Source organism: Sus scrofa, chromosome 3, assembly GCF_000003025.6.
Source record: "Sus scrofa isolate TJ Tabasco breed Duroc chromosome 3, Sscrofa11.1, whole genome shotgun sequence".
NCBI lineage: Eukaryota > Metazoa > Chordata > Mammalia > Artiodactyla > Suidae > Sus > Sus scrofa.
In genome coordinates this window covers 79,669,583-79,687,622 of record NC_010445.4, presented here as the reverse complement: position 1 = coordinate 79,687,622, position 18,040 = coordinate 79,669,583, and the positions used below count along the sequence as shown (strand labels likewise).

The 18,040-nt window shown below is 45.0% G+C and overlaps 1 protein-coding gene across 2 annotated transcripts in view; it reads left to right on the top strand.

Moving 5' to 3' along the window:
* B3GNT2 (UDP-GlcNAc:betaGal beta-1,3-N-acetylglucosaminyltransferase 2) overlaps positions 1-16,230 on the top strand; it is a 32,657-nt gene extending 16,427 nt beyond the window's left edge. For both annotated transcript variants that reach the window (XM_003125112.5, XM_021087479.1), the window contains exon 2: positions 13,576-16,230. In XM_003125112.5, the coding sequence (XP_003125160.2) occupies positions 13,585-14,778 (1,194 nt within the window). In that variant the 5' untranslated portion in view covers positions 13,576-13,584 and the 3' untranslated portion in view covers positions 14,779-16,230. The remainder of the gene's footprint in view (positions 1-13,575) is intronic.

The window sequence follows — 18,040 nt, the reverse complement described above, 5'->3', positions numbered from 1 at the left end:
GGGGAGGGGGGGTTGGGGAGAGGAGAGGCAGCATTTTCTTCCTGTAAAAAGCTCCTGACAAAAGCAGTTTGCCCAACAGGTTTGTTAGATTAGGCCAGTTTAAGCCCCTGCCGGATCGTACCTGCCTCAGCGTGGATAAATGCCTAACTTAAGTGCAGGGCCCCCACCGCCCCATGGCAGCAGGTCCTGTCTTAGCTGACCAGGGGGTCTGGAGATGGGTCTCTATTGTTCCTTTCTCTTGCTGTTTAAACATAAAACTTTCCTTGGAACTGTCTCCATCTTCTGAGTATCCACAAATGCAGTGATTTCACTTCCTAAGTTATTATTTCTTTTAAAATGCAACTTTATTTGGGGATTCTTGAAATCCTCTTTGATTGACAAGGTTGTGTGGTAGAAAAGAGTAAAAGAGTTTAGCCTTGAGGTCAGGGTCCAGGGTTCAAGTGCTGGCTCCGCTGGATTAGCTTTGTGGCCTCAGACTAAGTGCTCCACATTTTTGAGCTTGTCATAAAGACTAAATGAGATGAGAACATCCTAACATAGAAAATGGGCGAAGGGCAGTGAGGAGTGGGAAATCTGAAGGAAGCACGTGAACGATGATGGGTCAGTTGAAACAACAGAGGCTCTGTTTTTTTTTTTTTTTTTGGTGAAGATTAAAAGAAGGGCAGTGTGCACAGTCACTCTGGATAGCTCCGTGCTCTTAGGGGTCAAGCAGTGAAAGGAGAACTCCATCTGGCTTGGTGGGGGATGGGTGGAGAGGGCACAGGAATATGATTATATTCTAAGTGACTTCAAATGTGTGTTCTGGGGAGTTCCTGTTGTGGCTCAGCAGAAACTAACCTGATTAATCTCTGTGAGGTTGTGTGTTCGATCCCTGGCCTTGCTCAGTGGGTTAAGGATCCGGTGTTGCTATGGCTGCGGTGCAGCTGTAGCTGCGGTTGCACCCCTAGCTTGGGAACTTCCATAGGCCATGGGTGCGGCCCTAAAAAAAAGTGTGTTTGTAATTTTTCCAAAGGAAATAATAAGGCAGTGGAAAAGGAAGCATATGTGGTTGGTTGTCAGGTTGGTTTTTTTTTTTTTTTTTTTTTTTTTTAATTATAACGAAAATCAGTACCAATTCATAGGTTAGTGATTGGTCAGCCAGGCCAAATACCTGTACTGTCAGAGGGTGCATTAGACATCTGACCACAGAAGAGGAATCGCTGAGACCACGGTCTCTCCCCCCTGTGAACCCAATCAGCTTTATCAAATCTATGGGCACAAAAGCCAACTGTATTTGTAATCAACACAGACATCCAATTTGGACTTCTTCATTTTCCCCTTATTTCCTGTACCTGTGTGACTTAGTTGTGTATGTGTGTTTCAATAGAGGGGCTGTGAAAGGAAACATGTTCCTACAGTCTCTCCAGCAGCAGCATTTGTTAAGTTAGGTGTGGACACAATGAACCCTTACCCAGAGAGGCTTGGGGCCCAAGAGCACTTGTCCATTCTCTCCAGCAGCCTCATCCCATCTGCCCACAAACTGTCTGTGTGGGTCTCTGCATGCTGACACCCTGGGCACCCAGCCCAGCTCTGGGCTGCCCTGCTTCTCCCCAAAGCTCTGATACCTACCATGTTTCAAGCCCCACTCAGGTCCTGCCTCGTCCTCTGCTGTCAACTAATGGACCATTGTCTATTTATTGCTTATCAATTGCTTATCAATTCACTGTACAGCACCCGTGCTTTATACACTTTCCCTCTAACTTTAGATTTAGATAGCACTGTTTATGGTTGGGGATGAGTTCAGATTGGTGATGCAGAGATCTCTCACTTGTGCCAGTTTTCAGCTGTTGCTTGTCAGCTCCAAATTTATCCTTTGTTGCCTGATCTGTGAAAATGGAGCAGGGCCTTCAGATATTTTTTCCTTTGCCTTCTCTACTTTGAGGGCCCTGAAGAGGCTGTTGCAGGATTTTCCTTCCTGGTTCCAGGAGTCTAGAACCTACACTTCTGGGCACCTGCAGGCCATAGCGTTCTCCAGCTTTTGGCTGCTGTGCATTCTGTCCAGCTCTGGCAGCTGAGGAAGAAAGGGGAGCCTGGGCCCAGCCCAGGTTGCTACTTCTCTTCAGCCCTACATGTATGCACACTGGGAGCCCTGTGATTCTGGCCATCTAGTGAGCTGGCCACCTATCTTTGTGCTTAGTATGGCCCATTTTGTCCAGGCCGTGCAATGAGGTATTAAGTTCCTGCAGAGGGAGGCTTCTCCAGGTCCTGGTTCCAGCGGCCCCCTGATACCCTAGGTATATGACTCCCTCTGCGCCCTTCCAGCTGTGTCCCAGTTTTGTTTCCCTGTCACCCTCCTGATGGGTACTCTGTTCCAGACTTTGTGCCAGTACCCTAGAAGGTGGTTCCTGCTTTCCCAGTGACTGGACCATCTCTAGCCTGGGCACCCAGGAACTTTTCTGCCATCTATACCTTCTTCAACAAGCTCCCAATCTTTCACATTTATCCTTTTGGGGGTACTTTTTATCTGGCACAGGGTACGCTTTAAGGTTCTAGTCTATCTTTATAGTTACTCAATTACCATATTTTTGAACTTCCCATGCTTAAGTTATCGTGTGGTTTTTGCCTCCTGGTTGGACCCAGACTGAAATACATCCCATGTACCCCAACTAAGCAAAACAGAAGGATGAATCAGAGAGAAATCTAGGGATTTTTCTGAGGGCTTGTTGAGAGCCTGCCAGCCAGACTTTGTACCCAGGTTCTGGGGCTTGGAGTGGAAACTCTTACTGAGCCATATCCATGCATGGGCTCTTAACAAGGGCTTCCAAAACACATTCAGCTCCATTGCAACATTTCTTTTCTAGGATGGTTTTCCACCTAGGTAAGTAGATGTCCCCGAGTTTTCAGTCTGTCCCACGGGCCTTCCTTCCTTCAGACATGGTCACCCTGTCCCTCTACTGTTGTGGGTCCTCCCATCGCCAGGAGGGAGGTGTGGCAGCTCCTCTGTCTGGGGATGCGATGGCGGGGAGTGCTGCCAGAGGAGCACTGGAAGCTCTGCAGAATCCCACGCACCTGCCTTCCCACACAGCTGGGGCTGGGTGGGGCTTTTCACTCCAGTTTGCCATTTCAAATCTTGCCCTAACCCACCCAGGTGTAGACAGACTCATCACTTCTGTTATTCTTACCTTCCCTAACTTTAGAAAATCCTGCTGTTATACTTGCATATTCAAAAAGGTGAGACAGATTTCTTTTAATACGTGTCACTGACCAGCACACATATAAGTGATTTTCCAGTGTCATCGCTTTAGAGAAAGAGCATGTTTATTTAATTAATCTAGTTGCTGCTGAACATCTGTATTCAGTGAACTTGACCATATGACCAAAATATGTTTGTTCAGCCAATGCTGACTGACTCTCAAATGCCACGTGCAGAGGTCATGGTGGTAGACACAGTGCGAGACCTCCATCACAGAGGATGCCCTAACTCCTGGGAGGAGAGCTTCAGAAGTGACCCTGGACCTAATTGAGGAGGAGGAGCTCTTCAGGAAGGCAGAGCAGACAGAGGGCACTTGCAGATGACAGAGGAGCTGGGGCTTTCCGCAAGAGGGAAATGTGTTTGCTGTGGTTGGAGGTTAAAGTGTATCTGCTGCGGAGTTGGAGGATGTTGGCAGGGGGTGGTGTGAGGGGAAGCACAAGCATCCTAAAGGGCCCTGGCCAGGACCAGAAGGGCATGTGAGTGGAGGCTGGAGGAATGAGGCTGGTGGTCAGGCTGGGGCATATCCTTGGGCAGGAGATCTCATCCAAGGGGCCTCATCTCATCTTGTCCATGAGGCCCTGAGCTCCGGGAGTGGAGAAGAGAGGAGTTGTAGAAGATAGCACGGCTGCAGTTAGGCTGTGAGGGAGCCGAGGTGTGCTGGTGACCAAACGGGGGAGCAGCATGAGCGAGGGATGTGGGTACAGGGGCTGAGAGTGGGTAGCGGAGCTGCGGGAACGAAGGGGTTGGGCTCCCGTGGCAGCCAAAGGCAGAGTGTGAATGGGAGAGGGGAGAGGAGAGGAGGAGGTGCAGGTGAGGCGTGGAAGTGGGGACTTTCGACTCCTGGGGGAAGAAGCAGCTCAAGGTCCTGCTACAAGGGCAAGTGGAAGGAGCGATCCATTGCAGATGAGGGGCCCAGGAAGAGAGACTCCACAAGGTTTAGAGCTAATATCTGGAGTTAACTGCATCCACTTGTAATCCTCCTTTCGGAGGTAATGGTTTAAGGTGGTGGGTAGATGGATTTCTAGAGTGAGAATATTTATAAAAGAGGCAAGAACACTAAAACTTGAGAAATGTGCTTTGCGTTTGTTGTGGGAATCAGAAGCCATGAAGGAAAACTCTTGAATGCTCATTGCATGGTAGTTAACACACTGGTGTGGCAGGTTATGTCATCCCCATCTGACAGATAAGGAAACTGAGACTCAGAGATGTCAAGTAACTTGCATAAGGTCACACAGCTAGTAATAGGTAGCATAATCAGACTTTAACTTTGACTCTAGATACCAGACTCTGACTTTCCAAAGTGAAAAATGATCTGGGACATTCTCTTCCTCAAACATCTACCAGCCTTGTTTTATAATGACACAGTCTTATACCCTGAAGATCTCTAACTCTTGCCAGTTTTACTAAAGGCAGGGGCAAGATGGCCTCTGAGAAGGCTGATTCCCGTTTACTAAATTTTCTTCCTCTTTTTCTCTAAGTTCTGTCTGTGTTTATCTGAGGATTGGACTTGGTGATTGATTTTATTTTAAATGATAAGAACCATTTGAGAAAGATCAATCACACTAGGCTTGGGGACCTATGTAATCCATGGAGACCAGAAGGTGCCTCAGACACTTTGGTGTGTATATAATGTTGCCTGTGGCAACATGTAGGTAAACAGATTGACCACATGTCCTTTTTCCTTTACATTTTGAACATGAAGGGAATTATTACTGACTACAAACTCAATTCCTTGAATTTAGCTGGTAGATGTTCTATGACTTAGAGACCAGAACGCAGTCAGACACGTTCTCTATCTGTGCCGGGTGTTTGGGGAGGCCTGGGGCTCTTGGGCCCTGGTTAAGAACCCAGGCCAGGCTTCTTGCTCCTGTGAAGGAACAGGCTCTAGGGCTGGCCCAGCTCTTCTGGTCCCCACCGAGCAGCTGCACTCACACTCTGATCGCCGCACTGTCTGCCCTGAGTGCCAGGAGGTAGGTTCTCTCCCCCGGAACCGCTTAGCTGCAAGCTGTCCCTGTCTCTTTATCTGAGCAGAACCTGGAAAGGCCTGGCAAGGACCAGGCAACAGATGTGAGCAGCCTGGGAGGGAGGTAAGGATTTAGGAAAGCCACTCTGGCCAGGCTTCTAGAGTGAGGGCAGGGGAGGTTGTGCAGGCAGGATGACGTACAGGTCCTCTGCCCCCTGATATGGCAGGGGGCCAGGGCTCTTTGTCTCTTGGAGGATTCGTGTGTCCCGTTTGCACAGGAGAGTGAGCAGGAAGCAGATTACCCTGGACGTGAAGTGGAGGAGGCTGCTAGCTGAGGAGGCTGCTAGCTAAGGAGCTTGGATTTCCAGCCTCCAAGCCTCAGCCTGACTGGATGGAGTGGCTGGTCAGTTCATTTCATGAGAAGGGCTCGCCTTTCTTTTTCTGTCTGCCTGCCTGCCTCCCTCCTTTCTTTTCTTTCTTTTACACGCATCCATTGTCTTTCAGATTCTTTTCCCACATAAATCATCACAGACTATTGGATAGAGTTCCCTGTGCTGTACAGCAGGTCCCCATTGGCCAATCACTCCATATACCTCAGTGTGCAGATGCCAATCCCAAACCCCCAGTCTGTCCCTCCCACCCGCCTGTCCCCTTTGTTAATCATAAGTGTTTCAAAGTGTGTGGTGGCTCTGTTTCTGTTCCTCAAATAAGTTTGTTTGTGTTCTTTTTTTTTTTTTTTTTGGATTCCATATACAGGTGATCTTACATGATGTTTGTCTTTCACTGTCTGACTTAGTCTTGCCGTTCGTTCTTTTATCCTTAACTTTGGTACAGGGGGCGGGAGGGAACCCTAGGCAGTCTTGGGCGCAGGTTCTGGATTGGGCCTGGGTGTGGTTGCTGGCTCTGTCCCTGACCATCTGCCAACATGCCTGAGCCCCTTGGATGGGGGAGTCAGTCCCTGACTTGGAGTTTTGTGAGAGTGAGTCCTCAGGGCTGTCTGTGGCCACCTTAAAATGTCTTCTGGCCAGTGCTTTGCTTTCGGAACTGGAGGGAGCCTTTTAGGATCATCCTCTTCAGTGGTTCCCAGTCTAGTGTCCAGCAGTGGCAACACTGGAATTGTTTGGACTGTAGAAAATGAAATGACTGTGGAATTATCGGTAAATTTTACATGATCCTGCCCTACCTCCCATATCTGACTTCGACTGATGGTAGTTTTGAGGGTTCAAATGTATAAATATAAAGCTTTAAAATTGTTAAGTTAATTTTTTTTTTTTTTTTTTTGTCTTTTTGCTATTTCTTTGGGCCGCTCCCGCGGCATATGGAGGTTCCCAGGCTAGGGGTTGAATCGGAACTGTAGCCACCGGCCTACGCCAGAGCCACAGCAACGTAGGATCCGAGCCGCGTCTGCAACCTACACCACAGCTCACGGCAACGCCGGATCGTTAACCCGCTGAGCAGGGGCAGGGACCGAACCCGCAAGCTCATGGTTCCTAGTCGGATTCGTTAACCACTGCGCCACGAGGGAACTCCTAAGTTAATTTTTTAAGAAGATTAACCATTGAAAGTTTGACTGTCATCCTTTTAGTTCCTTTAGTCATAGGCCTGTGCTGCAGTGTTGATTTGCATCAGGGTTTAAAACTCAGATTCTGGATCTGAGCCGCTTAGGTTTGAATCCTGGCTCTGCCATCTGCCAGCTGTGTGACCTTGGATGAGTTAAATCACCTCTCTCTGAGTAGCTGCCTCAGAACATCACTGGTGCCCGGCACATAGCCGGTGGTACCTGTTTATTAAAATAAAGCAGATGTGTTCATATTTTACTATTATTTTTAGGAGTCCCTTCTGATAGATGGGTTCAGAAGAAAGGTGTGCAGGTCAGAGCCTTGGCGGAACACTGCAGGGTCCAGTACAGCGTTGGAGTGTCATGGTCTGGTCTAGTGATGGGGGTGTGAAAATGGGAACTTCGAATCCGGATTTGCGTGCGATGTGTTCCCCACCCCCACCTGAGGCCTGTCTAGATGTGTGTGTGGTGGAAGCTTTTGAAGGGGAGAGATAGTGTGGCAGCATTAAGGAATATTAAAATAACCTATAATCCTCCCACCTGATTAAACCGGTTTTGTTTCTGTGTGCTGTTTTATCTGGATTTTCACATAATTTAAGTACAGCATCTGCGCTGTTTTGTAATCCATTCAGCTAACACAAATTTTTTTTTTTTTTTTTTTTTGGTTATCTCCCTACCTTTCTAAATACTTTAATTGCAAAATGAAGAAGGAAGTTGTTGTGAAACAAAATCAACTAAAGTGTTTTAGAATTTCAGGGCTGTTCAGTCTCAGTTGGGAAGAATTTACTCCCAAGTACAAGGTGAAAGCTAAGGTTGTTCTTTGTTTGCATATGGGATTTTCTATTTCTGTTAGTCACAGTAAAATTCTGTGTTTCACAGTACGGGTTGTATAACATCTTCCCTAGCTCCAGGGTAGGTTTTCTTACTCAAATTCTTTTTAAGCAGTGTAATAACTTCCTGCTCAGAAAAGGACACAGAATTGGTTTTATGTTTGTAATGGGAATATTTAGTCAGATATTCAGAGAACTTTTTCCCACAGATATTTTTATGGAGGTCACTGCTGTATTCTCCTTTCCATGAACTTTGGTTTGTTGTAAGAGTCTGGTTCTCATGCGAGGGCCTGTACCTAGGTTACAAATGAAGGATGACATTTAAACTTGATGAGAATGTATAATTGAGAATCCAGGTGGTTTTTCTACCATTTCTTCTCAGGTTGGTTTGGAAGAAATGGCCTTTAGAAATAGCGGTAAGAGTTAGCCCAAGCTACATGTTTGGGAATTTGGAAAAGGAAGGCTGGCCCCTTCTCAGAAGGGGAGTTGGGAGATTCTATGTCTTGGTAACAACCAAATGTACCATGCATGACCCAGTGCCTTGGGTCTTGTCAGTCTTTTTTTTTTTTTTTTTTTTTTGTCCTTTTGCCATTTCTTGGGCCACTCCTGCGGCATATGAAGGTTCCCAGGCTAGGGGTCTAATCGGAGCTGTAGCCACTGGCCTACGCCAGAGCCATAGCAATGCGATCCGAGCCGCGTCTGCAACCCACACCACAGCTCACAGCAACACCAGATCCTTAACCCACTGAGCCAGGGCAGGGATCGAACCCGCAACCTCGTGGTTCCTAGTCGGATTCGTTAACCACTAAGCCATGACAGGAACCCCAAGGTCTTGTCAGTCTTGAGCAGCCCATGAGACTTCACTGTTGACCTGGACCAGGTTAGAAGAATGTGGCCATGCCTGAAAGAAAAAAAAGAAGAGATCCAGGAGTTTTCTCATGGCTCAGTGGGATAAAGATCCTGTGTTGTCATGGCTTTGGCTCTGGTTACAGCTGTGGCACAGGTTTGATCCCTGGCCCAGCCACTTTGAAATGGGCACAGCCAAAAAAAAAAAAAAGTGGGGAGGAGGGGAAGAGATCCAAAGAGCTCTGGATTGAGAGCCAGAAGACTGTCATCTGAGCCTTGTCACTGAACTCTTTAATCCCCTCTGAGCTCTGCTTTTCTTACTGGTATAAAGTGGTGCCCCTCAGCTTCCACGGGGGAGGGGAAGGGGCAAATGAGAAATGGACAGGAATCCTCTGCACACTGGAATCCTTGGAAGGTGAGGATGGTGTTCCTTTGAGAGCCAAAAAGCCCTTTCTTGGCCAAGGGGATGGGAGGTCCTAGCTGGATCTTGATCACAGAAATAAAAGCCTGAATTGCAGCGATAACGTTGGAAACCTTGGCCGGAGTCAGCAAGCCTAATGTACTCCTCAGCATATTCCCAAAAGAAGGATTGGTGCTTTCCTCGGTAGAAACTTCACATCACCTCAAGTGGTTCTGGCTGGATTGCAGGTATCTGGCTCTGCCCTGTTACCTGGATCTATCATTGGCTCATAGATCTGAAATCATTTATTATTCACCCTGAATCTGTTCGAGAAAAATTAACTTAGAGGTTCACAGCCTGCCATGTAAAAGTACGGCGCTTAGTTAACTTGTGATGGAACATGATGGAGGAAAATGTGAGAAAAAGAACGTGTGTGTGTGTGTGTGTGTGTGTGTGTGTGTGTGTGTGTGTATGAGAGAGAGAAAGAGAGAGTGGGTCACTTTGCTGTACACCAGTAGAAAAAATAAAAATCATTAAAAAAAAAAAGAAGTACCGTGCTTCTCTTTCTTCCTTAAGCTGGCCTCTTTTACTCCAGACATTTCAGGAGTAGTCTATTGATAGCCATATTCTTTTCTTTTTCTTTGGTCTTTTCGCCATTTCTTGGGTCACTCCCTCGGCACATGGAGATTCCCAGGCTAGGGGTTGAATCGGAGCTGCAGCTGCCAGCCTATGCCAGAGCCACAGCCACGTGGGATCTGAGCCTTGTCTGTGAGCTACACCACAGCACACAGCAACGCTGGATCCTTAACCCACTGAGCAAGGCCAGGGATCGAACCTGCAGCCTCATGGTTCTTAGATTTGTCAGCCGCTGAGCCATGACGGGAACTACCAAGATGACATTCTTTAACTGTATTAGATACCCACACAAATACATTCTAAGTGTGTGTATTGAGCTCTCTTGTCCTTGAAAGTTTAGGCTTCATAGCAAAGAGGTTTAGGTTGCCAAAGAGGTACTGGACTCAGACATTCAGTTTGCTCACAAGGTGTGCTCAAAAGGCTTATTTGAAAGGAGCTGATCTAAGGAGGTTGTGGACCCTAGACGTAGGTGTGGACAGTTTTTTTAATTGGGTTGGTTGATTGGGGGGGTTTTTGGGCCACGTCCATAGCATGTGGATGTTCCCAGGGCAGGGATTAAACCTGTGTCACAGTGGTGTCAATGCCAGATCCTTAACCCAGTGAGCCACGAGGAAACTCTTGGTGTGGATGTTGTCAATTATTTAGGTTGTGTGTGACTTGGGACCCTTTAAGTTGTAATTAAGAATTAGGAAATATCATGTGGTTGTTTTTGTTGTTGATGCTTTTTCGTCTGTTTGTATGCTTGTTTTTTTACCCCCTTTTCTTTGGAGAAAGTTTAAGGCCTTTTCTTGGTAGCTCAGCAGTGGGATTCCTGGGTGAGCAGTGGTGGAGAACTGGGGAGAAGGGGGGTGATGCTGCTTCCTTAAGTGAGCTGAGTGCACCCATTTCACTTTACCACTTGCCATGTTCTCCAGATGTGTAAAGGCTTTAGGGGAGCAAGGGTAGGGTGTGGGACTGTTATTTTAAAAAACAACTTTTACTTACATGTTCATAACAAACTATTTAGCAGTGGTAAATAACAGGCAATTAGATTAGGATCTACTGGACAGATTTTAAGAGACAAACATCTTGTGAATTCCTATTGATTTAACTTCGGCTTTTCAACATAGTGATAACTTCACAGCATTCTCAGTATGACAAATAATTTCTACCCTAGGACTGTTAGAACCCAGTGAATTTAAAAATCTTTCATTAAAAAAGTAGAAGCTTGGAGTTACCCTTGTGGCTCAGTGGAAACGAATCTGACTAGCATCCATGAGGACACAGGTTCGATCCCTGGCCTTGCTCAGTGGGTTAAGGATCTGGCACTGCCGTGAGCTGTGGTGTGGTATAGGTTACAGATGTAGTTCGGATCTGGCATGGCTGTGGCTGCGGCGTAGGCCAATAGCTACAGCTCCTATTCGATCCCTAGCCTGGGAACTTCCATATGCTGCCATTGCAGCCCTAAAAGGACAAAAAAGACCAAGAGAAAAAAAAGGTAGAAGCTCTCTGGTGGCTCAGCGGGTTAAGGATGACTTGCCACTGCTGTGGCTCCAGCCACTCTGTGCAGGGGTTCAACCTCTGGCCAGGGAATTTCCACATGTCATGGACGAGGCCAAAAAAAAAAAAAAAAAAAAAAAAAAAAAAAAAAGTTAACACTATCCTTGATTAAAATACAAAATAAACAAGTTACAAGGCTGTAATGTACACGGAGTTCCCATTTTGGCACAGTGGCTAATGAATCCAACTAGGAACCATGAAGTTCGATCCCCAGCCTTGCTCAGTGGGTTAAGGATCTGGCGTCGCCGTGAGCTGTGGTGTAGGTCGCAGACGCGGCTCGGATCCCTCATTGCTGTGGCTCTGGCATAGGCTGGTGGCTACGGCTCTGATTAGACCCCTAGCCTGGGAACCTCCATATGCCACAGGAGTGGCCCTAGAAGAGGCAAAAAAAAAAAAAAAAAAAAAAAAAAAAAGGATGTAATGTACAGCACAAGGAATATAGTCAATATTTTATGATAACTTTGTATAGAGTATAATCTCTAAAAATACCAAATCACTGTGTTGTATACCTGAAACCGATATAATGTAAGTCAGTATACTTCAGTTAAATAAACAAAATCCTCTGCTCTTCCAACAACATCAAACAGTTTTCCTTTATACATTCTTACTTGAACTTTCACATTCTGTATTGAAATTTTAGAAGAATCAATGTTTTTAACCCCCTCCAAAAAAACCCACTTTTTTCTAGAGGTCAGAGAAGAATGGCTATCATTTGACACAGTGGTCTTGGAACCCCAAAGCCTTGGCTAGGCTTCCAGCTCTGCTCTTAACACAGTTGCTTCTTGAAATCTGTTAACTCAGGTATAAAATAGAAATAAAGTAACAGTACCTACTTCAGAGGCTCACTGTGTATCAAGATAATGCACAGCGCCAGAGAAGCAGTACTTTGGGGTTTTTTTTTCCAAGGATGAATTCTCAGCTGTAGAATTAACCTGATAAGAAAATTCTTTATAGCATATTGCCATTCCGCTTTTTGGGGGTTGGCTTTTAATGTCAAGCTTATCTAACTGATTGTTCTTGGGTAGGTCATCCATCTCAGTAGTGTTAGAACTCTGGAGTTTACAGCGCCAGCAAACCATCTCATTCCTCTTTCTTTGTTCTGTTGCCCACAGCCTGAAATCTATTCTTGGCCTTTGATATTTCACTAAAATGTCATTTTCATTTCTCTTTTCCTTCTTGCTATAAACCACAGAGATCCTAGATATACAGTTGGAGTTTTGACAAATGTATACACTCACGAGCCCCTCGTCCACATCACGACATACATTGGTACATACCTGGTACATGTCTATACCCCAGAAACTCCCTCCTGTCCCTCTTCATTCAAAACCACTAACCCCATTACTTTCAGATTTTTAGGGCCTAGAATAATTTTGAATTCTTGAACCTAACGTAAATGGAATTTGAGGTCTGTCTCTCCCTCACGGTACTGTTGTTGCTAGTAGCAATAGTTTTCCTTTTTGTTCCTGGGGTTGTTCCAAAGTATGAAGGTAGCACAGTTTTCACAATCCATTTTTCTGTTGATGGCATTTGGGTTGGTCTCAGTTGTGGGTGATTCCAGTATAGCTGCTGTGACTCTTTTCATTTTAACTTTCTGAACACTCAGAGGATTGGTGTCTTCTCTACTTCCCAGCCCTGCTACCTTGGGCAAGTGTCTTAATCTTTCTTCCTTGGTTTCCTCATCTGTAAAGTGGTAGGTTGAGGGAAAAATGTCAAAGTTATGAGCACCGTTTAAAAAAAGAAAGAAATAGGAGTTCCTGTTGTGGCTCAGTGGTTAATGAATCCGACTAGGAACCATGAGGTTGCGGGTTTGATCCCTGGCCTTGCTCAGTGGGTTAAGGATCTGGCATTGCTGTGGCTGTGGTGTAGGCCAGCAGCTACAGCTCTGATTAGACCCCTAGCCTGGAAACCTCCATGTGCCACCAGAGTGGCCTAGAAAAGGCCAAAAAAAAAAAAAAAAAAAAAAAAAAAAGAAAGAAATAGAATAAAATAGGGGATCAGAGTGAAGTCCATGTACTTCACATGTTGTAGCCCACATATAAATACAGTTGTGTGTGTGTGTGCACATGCATGTACCTAATAAAAAATAGAAATTATATTTGTTATTATGAATTGTAAGCATATCTGTCTGCAGCATACTGATTTGTGTATGTCCATGTATAAGCAAGGAAGTTGAATGACCTGTAAGTTACCAGGTAAGTGCATATCTTTGCCCTCGGGTGTCTAATACAGCCCCAGTGTTAATGGTCACTTATGTGCAGCTTGCTATGGGCCAGCCACTGTTTTAAAAGCTTGCATATAAAAGCATGTGGCCCTCATAACTGTCCTGTCATATGGGTTATTAGCCCCATTTTATAGATGGAGAACCTAAGCTGTCAGTTACACAATTTGTCTGAATTCCCAGAGCTCAGTTCTAGGGTAGTAGGGCCCTGGTTTGAACCCAGGCAATGCCAGTCTAGAATCTGTGCTCTCAGCTGCTGTTCTGGGGGCCATAGAGAGGCAAATGACCTGTGAACAAGTGCCCTTAAGAATGATCTAATTAATACAGTGCTCCTGTCTTTTTTGTTTCAGATATGAGAAATGAGTGTTGGACGTCGAAGAATAAAGTTGTTGGGAATCCTGATGATGGTAAATGTCTTCATTTATCTGATTGTGGAAGTCTCCAAAAGCAGTAGCCAAGAGAAAAATGGAAAGGGGGAAGTAATAATACCCAAAGAAAAGTTCTGGAAGATATCTGAACCCCCCAAGGCATATTGGAACAGGGAACAAGAAAAGCTCAACAGGAGGTACAATCCCATCTTGAACATGTTAGCCAACCAGACGGGGGAGGCGTATGGATTTTCCAACATAAGCCATCTGAATTATTGTGAACCTGACCTGAGGGTCACGTCCGTCGTTTCCGATTTTGACAGTTTGCCAGACAGATTTAAAGACTTTCTGTTGTATTTGAGATGTCGGAATTATTCACTGCTTATCGACCAACCAGATAAGTGTGCAAAGAAGCCCTTCTTACTGCTGGCAATTAAGTCCCTTACTTCACACTTCGATAGAAGGCAAGCGATTCGGGAATCTTGGGGCAAAGAGACCAATGTGGGGAACCAGACAGTGGTGCGTGTCTTCTTACTGGGCCAGACGCCCCCCGAGGACAACCATCCTGACCTTTCAGATATGCTGAAATTTGAGAGTGAGAAGCACCAAGACATTCTCATGTGGAACTACAGAGACACTTTCTTCAACTTGTCTCTGAAAGAAGTGCTCTTTCTCAGGTGGGTGAGCACTTCTTGCCCAAACGCTGAATTCGTTTTCAAGGGCGACGACGATGTCTTTGTGAACACCCACCACATCCTGAATTACTTGAACAGCTTGTCCAAGAACAAAGCCAAAGATTTGTTTATAGGCGATGTGATTCACAATGCCGGACCTCATCGAGATAAGAAACTCAAATACTACATCCCAGAAGTTGTTTACACTGGCGTCTACCCGCCTTATGCAGGGGGCGGTGGATTCCTCTACTCCGGCCACCTGGCCCTGAGGCTGTACAATGTCACTGACCAGGTCCTTCTCTACCCCATCGACGACGTCTATACTGGAATGTGCCTTCAGAAACTCGGCCTCGTTCCAGAGAAACACAAAGGCTTCAGGACCTTTGATATAGAAGAGAAAAACAGGAATAACATTTGTTCCTACCTAGGTTTGATGCTAGTACACAGTAGAAAACCGCAAGAGATGATTGATATTTGGTCTCGACTGCAAAATGCTCATTTAAGTTGCTAAATTATGTACAAACTCCGTTTTGCATAGAAAGACATAGCTAACATAGTTCCCATGTTGTGTGTTCTCTCACATTAGGGGTAATTTCTGTGTTCAACCATCAAAATTGCCTTTATAAAGTAGTGTCCATTTGAGGGCCTCTAAGCCCTTCACTTGTGGTACTTTCTGAAAAGGGAAAGCAGAGGAAGATCCTAATGTTTTCTGGCGGATATGGCAAGATGATTGGCTCCAACCCTTCCTGCTGGCTTATGGCCATTGTTTTCTGATTTGCCTGCCTCGTCATCCGAAATCATGTTTCTGGAATTTGACCATTTTAAGTTATTTTTGTTTTGCCCTCTTAAGAAGAATATTCCCGTTTCTCATTATAATGAGTGAATTATCTGCCATTTAGATTTCCATGAACCTATTGGCTACAAAGACATTGTTATACATGACTCAGTGGTTTTGTGAAGTGGGATTATGTTTGTTTTCATGTGATTTGGATGAATTTTTAAAGTTGTCTAGAAATGGATTTCTGTTGAAATTTCCTGCCACCCCAACAGTATTTTCTTGCATTCATCTAATCAATCAGTTTTGCAGAATGAGAATCACTGTGTGGCATGTATCCAGTTTATCTTGTTATGGTCTTATGGTCATAAGGATAGAAAGTTTAACTCTCTTGTATTTGGCCTGCTGAGTGGTATCGTAATAATTCTGTTTCTAGTACTGGAAAATGAGTAGGAGTCCATAATCTTCAAACTGAAGATTGAATTGCCCCTAGCAACCATACTGTGTTTATGATTTTTCATCATGGACCAGAAACGCTTATGTAACTTTTGAACTTTAAGCAAAAAGATTGGAGTTGCAGACATTTTTACAAGTGGCTTGTCAGTTTAAAACTGCAGAATTCTGGAAGTTCCCTCGTGGTACAGCAGGTTAAGGATCCAGCATTGCTGCAGCTGTGGCATGGGTCACAACTGTGTCACAGGTTCGATCCCTGGCCCAGGAATTTCCACACGCCGCAGGTGCAGCCCAAAAAAAAAAAGGCTGCATAATTCTGTTCTTGCCATATCGTCTCATATTCCTTATACAAAATTACTATTCTGAGTAGTGACTGCTTCCCTGTCTCAGTGTAGAAGTGCCTGTGTTTTTATTTATTGTTCAGACATTATAGACCAAACATTTTGTTAAATAAATTTTGTGTAATATTTTATTTGTATACAGTGTTTATGACAAACTATTTAAAGCATGATGTTTTATGTGGCAACATGTACCATAAGCTAATTGTTATTTTTGAATTTTAAAATTTGTTTTTTTAAATATTAAATAAAATTCTGCCAAACTGTTGCTTATATATATGCTATCTTGTAACATGCTTTCTTTAAATATTTTTGTGTTACAGAAATGAAGATTCTTAAAAGATATATATAATACTGGATACTGTAAAATGATGGAAATAAAATCATTGTATTTTTAGTGGTCATGTGTAATGTGTAGTAATCTACAATCTGTTTCCTCTGTTTAATTACATTTTCCCCAAGGAGGCCATTTCCCCCCGCCCCAGAAACTACTACGGTTATATTGTACTATACTTTTTTCTCTGTCTTAATGGGTCATCTGTCTTTGCATTTAAAATGCTTAAAGGATGGGAGTTCCCATCACGGCTCAGCAGAAACAAATCTGACTAGCATCCATGACGACGTGAATTCTCTCCCTGGCCTCGCTCAGTGGGTTAAGGATCCCAAGTTGCCGTGAGCTGAGATGTAGGTCGAAGATGCGGCTTGGATCCCGCGTTGCTGTGGCTCTGGCATAGGCCAGTGGCTGCAGCTCCGATTCAACCCCTGGCCTCTGAACCTCCATATGCTGCGAATGAGGCCCTAAAAGGACAAAAAATAAATAAAAATAAAGTACTTAAAGATGCTTTCCCATGCCGAGTCTTTGAGAAGAGCATAGATGTTTATGCTTGCACTGTCAATGAGTATAGAGAATTGAAGAAATGGAGCAGCGTCTCAAAGACTGTATCATCTCGGGATTCCCTTGGTGGTTCAATGGGTTAAGGATCTGACCTTGTCACTGCTATGGTTCTGTGGCTCAGGTGGCTGCTGTGGTGTGGGTTTGATTTGTAGCCTGGGAACTTACCCATGCCAAAGGCACAACCGAAAAAAAAAGGACTGTATCATCCTAGGCCATGTCCATTTTGGAACTTGTATCCATGGTGAGCAGGCCTGACCACGTAAGTTTATTTCCTAGACTTGTGTTGAGAAATCGCTAATGTTCAATTAAAAACAAATAGACATTGAATGAAATCCAAAAACCAGAAGGATTAGTATTATGAGACGGCCGTTTCGCAGACTGTCCTGCTGCTGGGAATGTCGAGGCCGTGTATGTGAGCAAGTAAGAGGACGCAGATACTTGATGTGGATTTTGAAGGCCTGTAAGGTTGGTTCTTCTAAAGGTTTCATGTGCCTGCATCTAACCTCTGCCCCTGTGGTTGCTAGCACCTCTCCCAGAGGGCCTCGTTACCAAGTCTGGTTTAGAGAAGAGTCATGAAGCTCTCAAAACATTCGTGGGTAATTGGATCACAATTTGCTTGTGTCCACATGAAAATGTTTGGAGGGCCACTGAGGGCCTTTTTTGTTTGTTTGTTTTGGCTTTTTTAGGGCTGCACCTGTGGCACATGGAGGGTCCCAGGCTAGGGGTCAAATCAGAGCTACAGCTGCCGGCCTACACCACAGCCACAGCAACGCTGGATCCTTAACCCACTGAGTGAGGCCGGGGATCAAACCTGCAACCTCAACGGTTCCTAGTTGGATTCATTTCCACCGTGCCATGACAGGAACTCCTCTCTGGCTCTATATTTGGCAGAAATTCTCATGCAGTCGTTGCCTGAGCCCACTACACTGGTCATCAACCTCACGGGCTTTTGGCAAAGGGTTTTTAGAGCTTTCCAAATGCTTGGGCTCTGTTTTGATATTGATGGATCCTTAAATCCGTGAAGCCCTCTCCGTGCCCATGAGATGGGTTCTCCCCCAAGCATCCATCTCTTGGAATGTAAGCAGCACAGTTTGATTCATTCTTAGAGAACAGTTCAACAGCTGAGGCCTCCGTGGAAACTGGTGTTTGGACCTTTTTCATGGTTACTCCAAGTCATGTTGATTTTTGAGTTTGAAGGTCAAAAAGGCTAAATGAGCATTGCCTGAGTTTGGACTTTTCATAAACCCAACCAGGCCCTAAGAGGAAAAGGATGAAAGATATCAGAATGGCTCATTTCCACCCCGACCCTGGT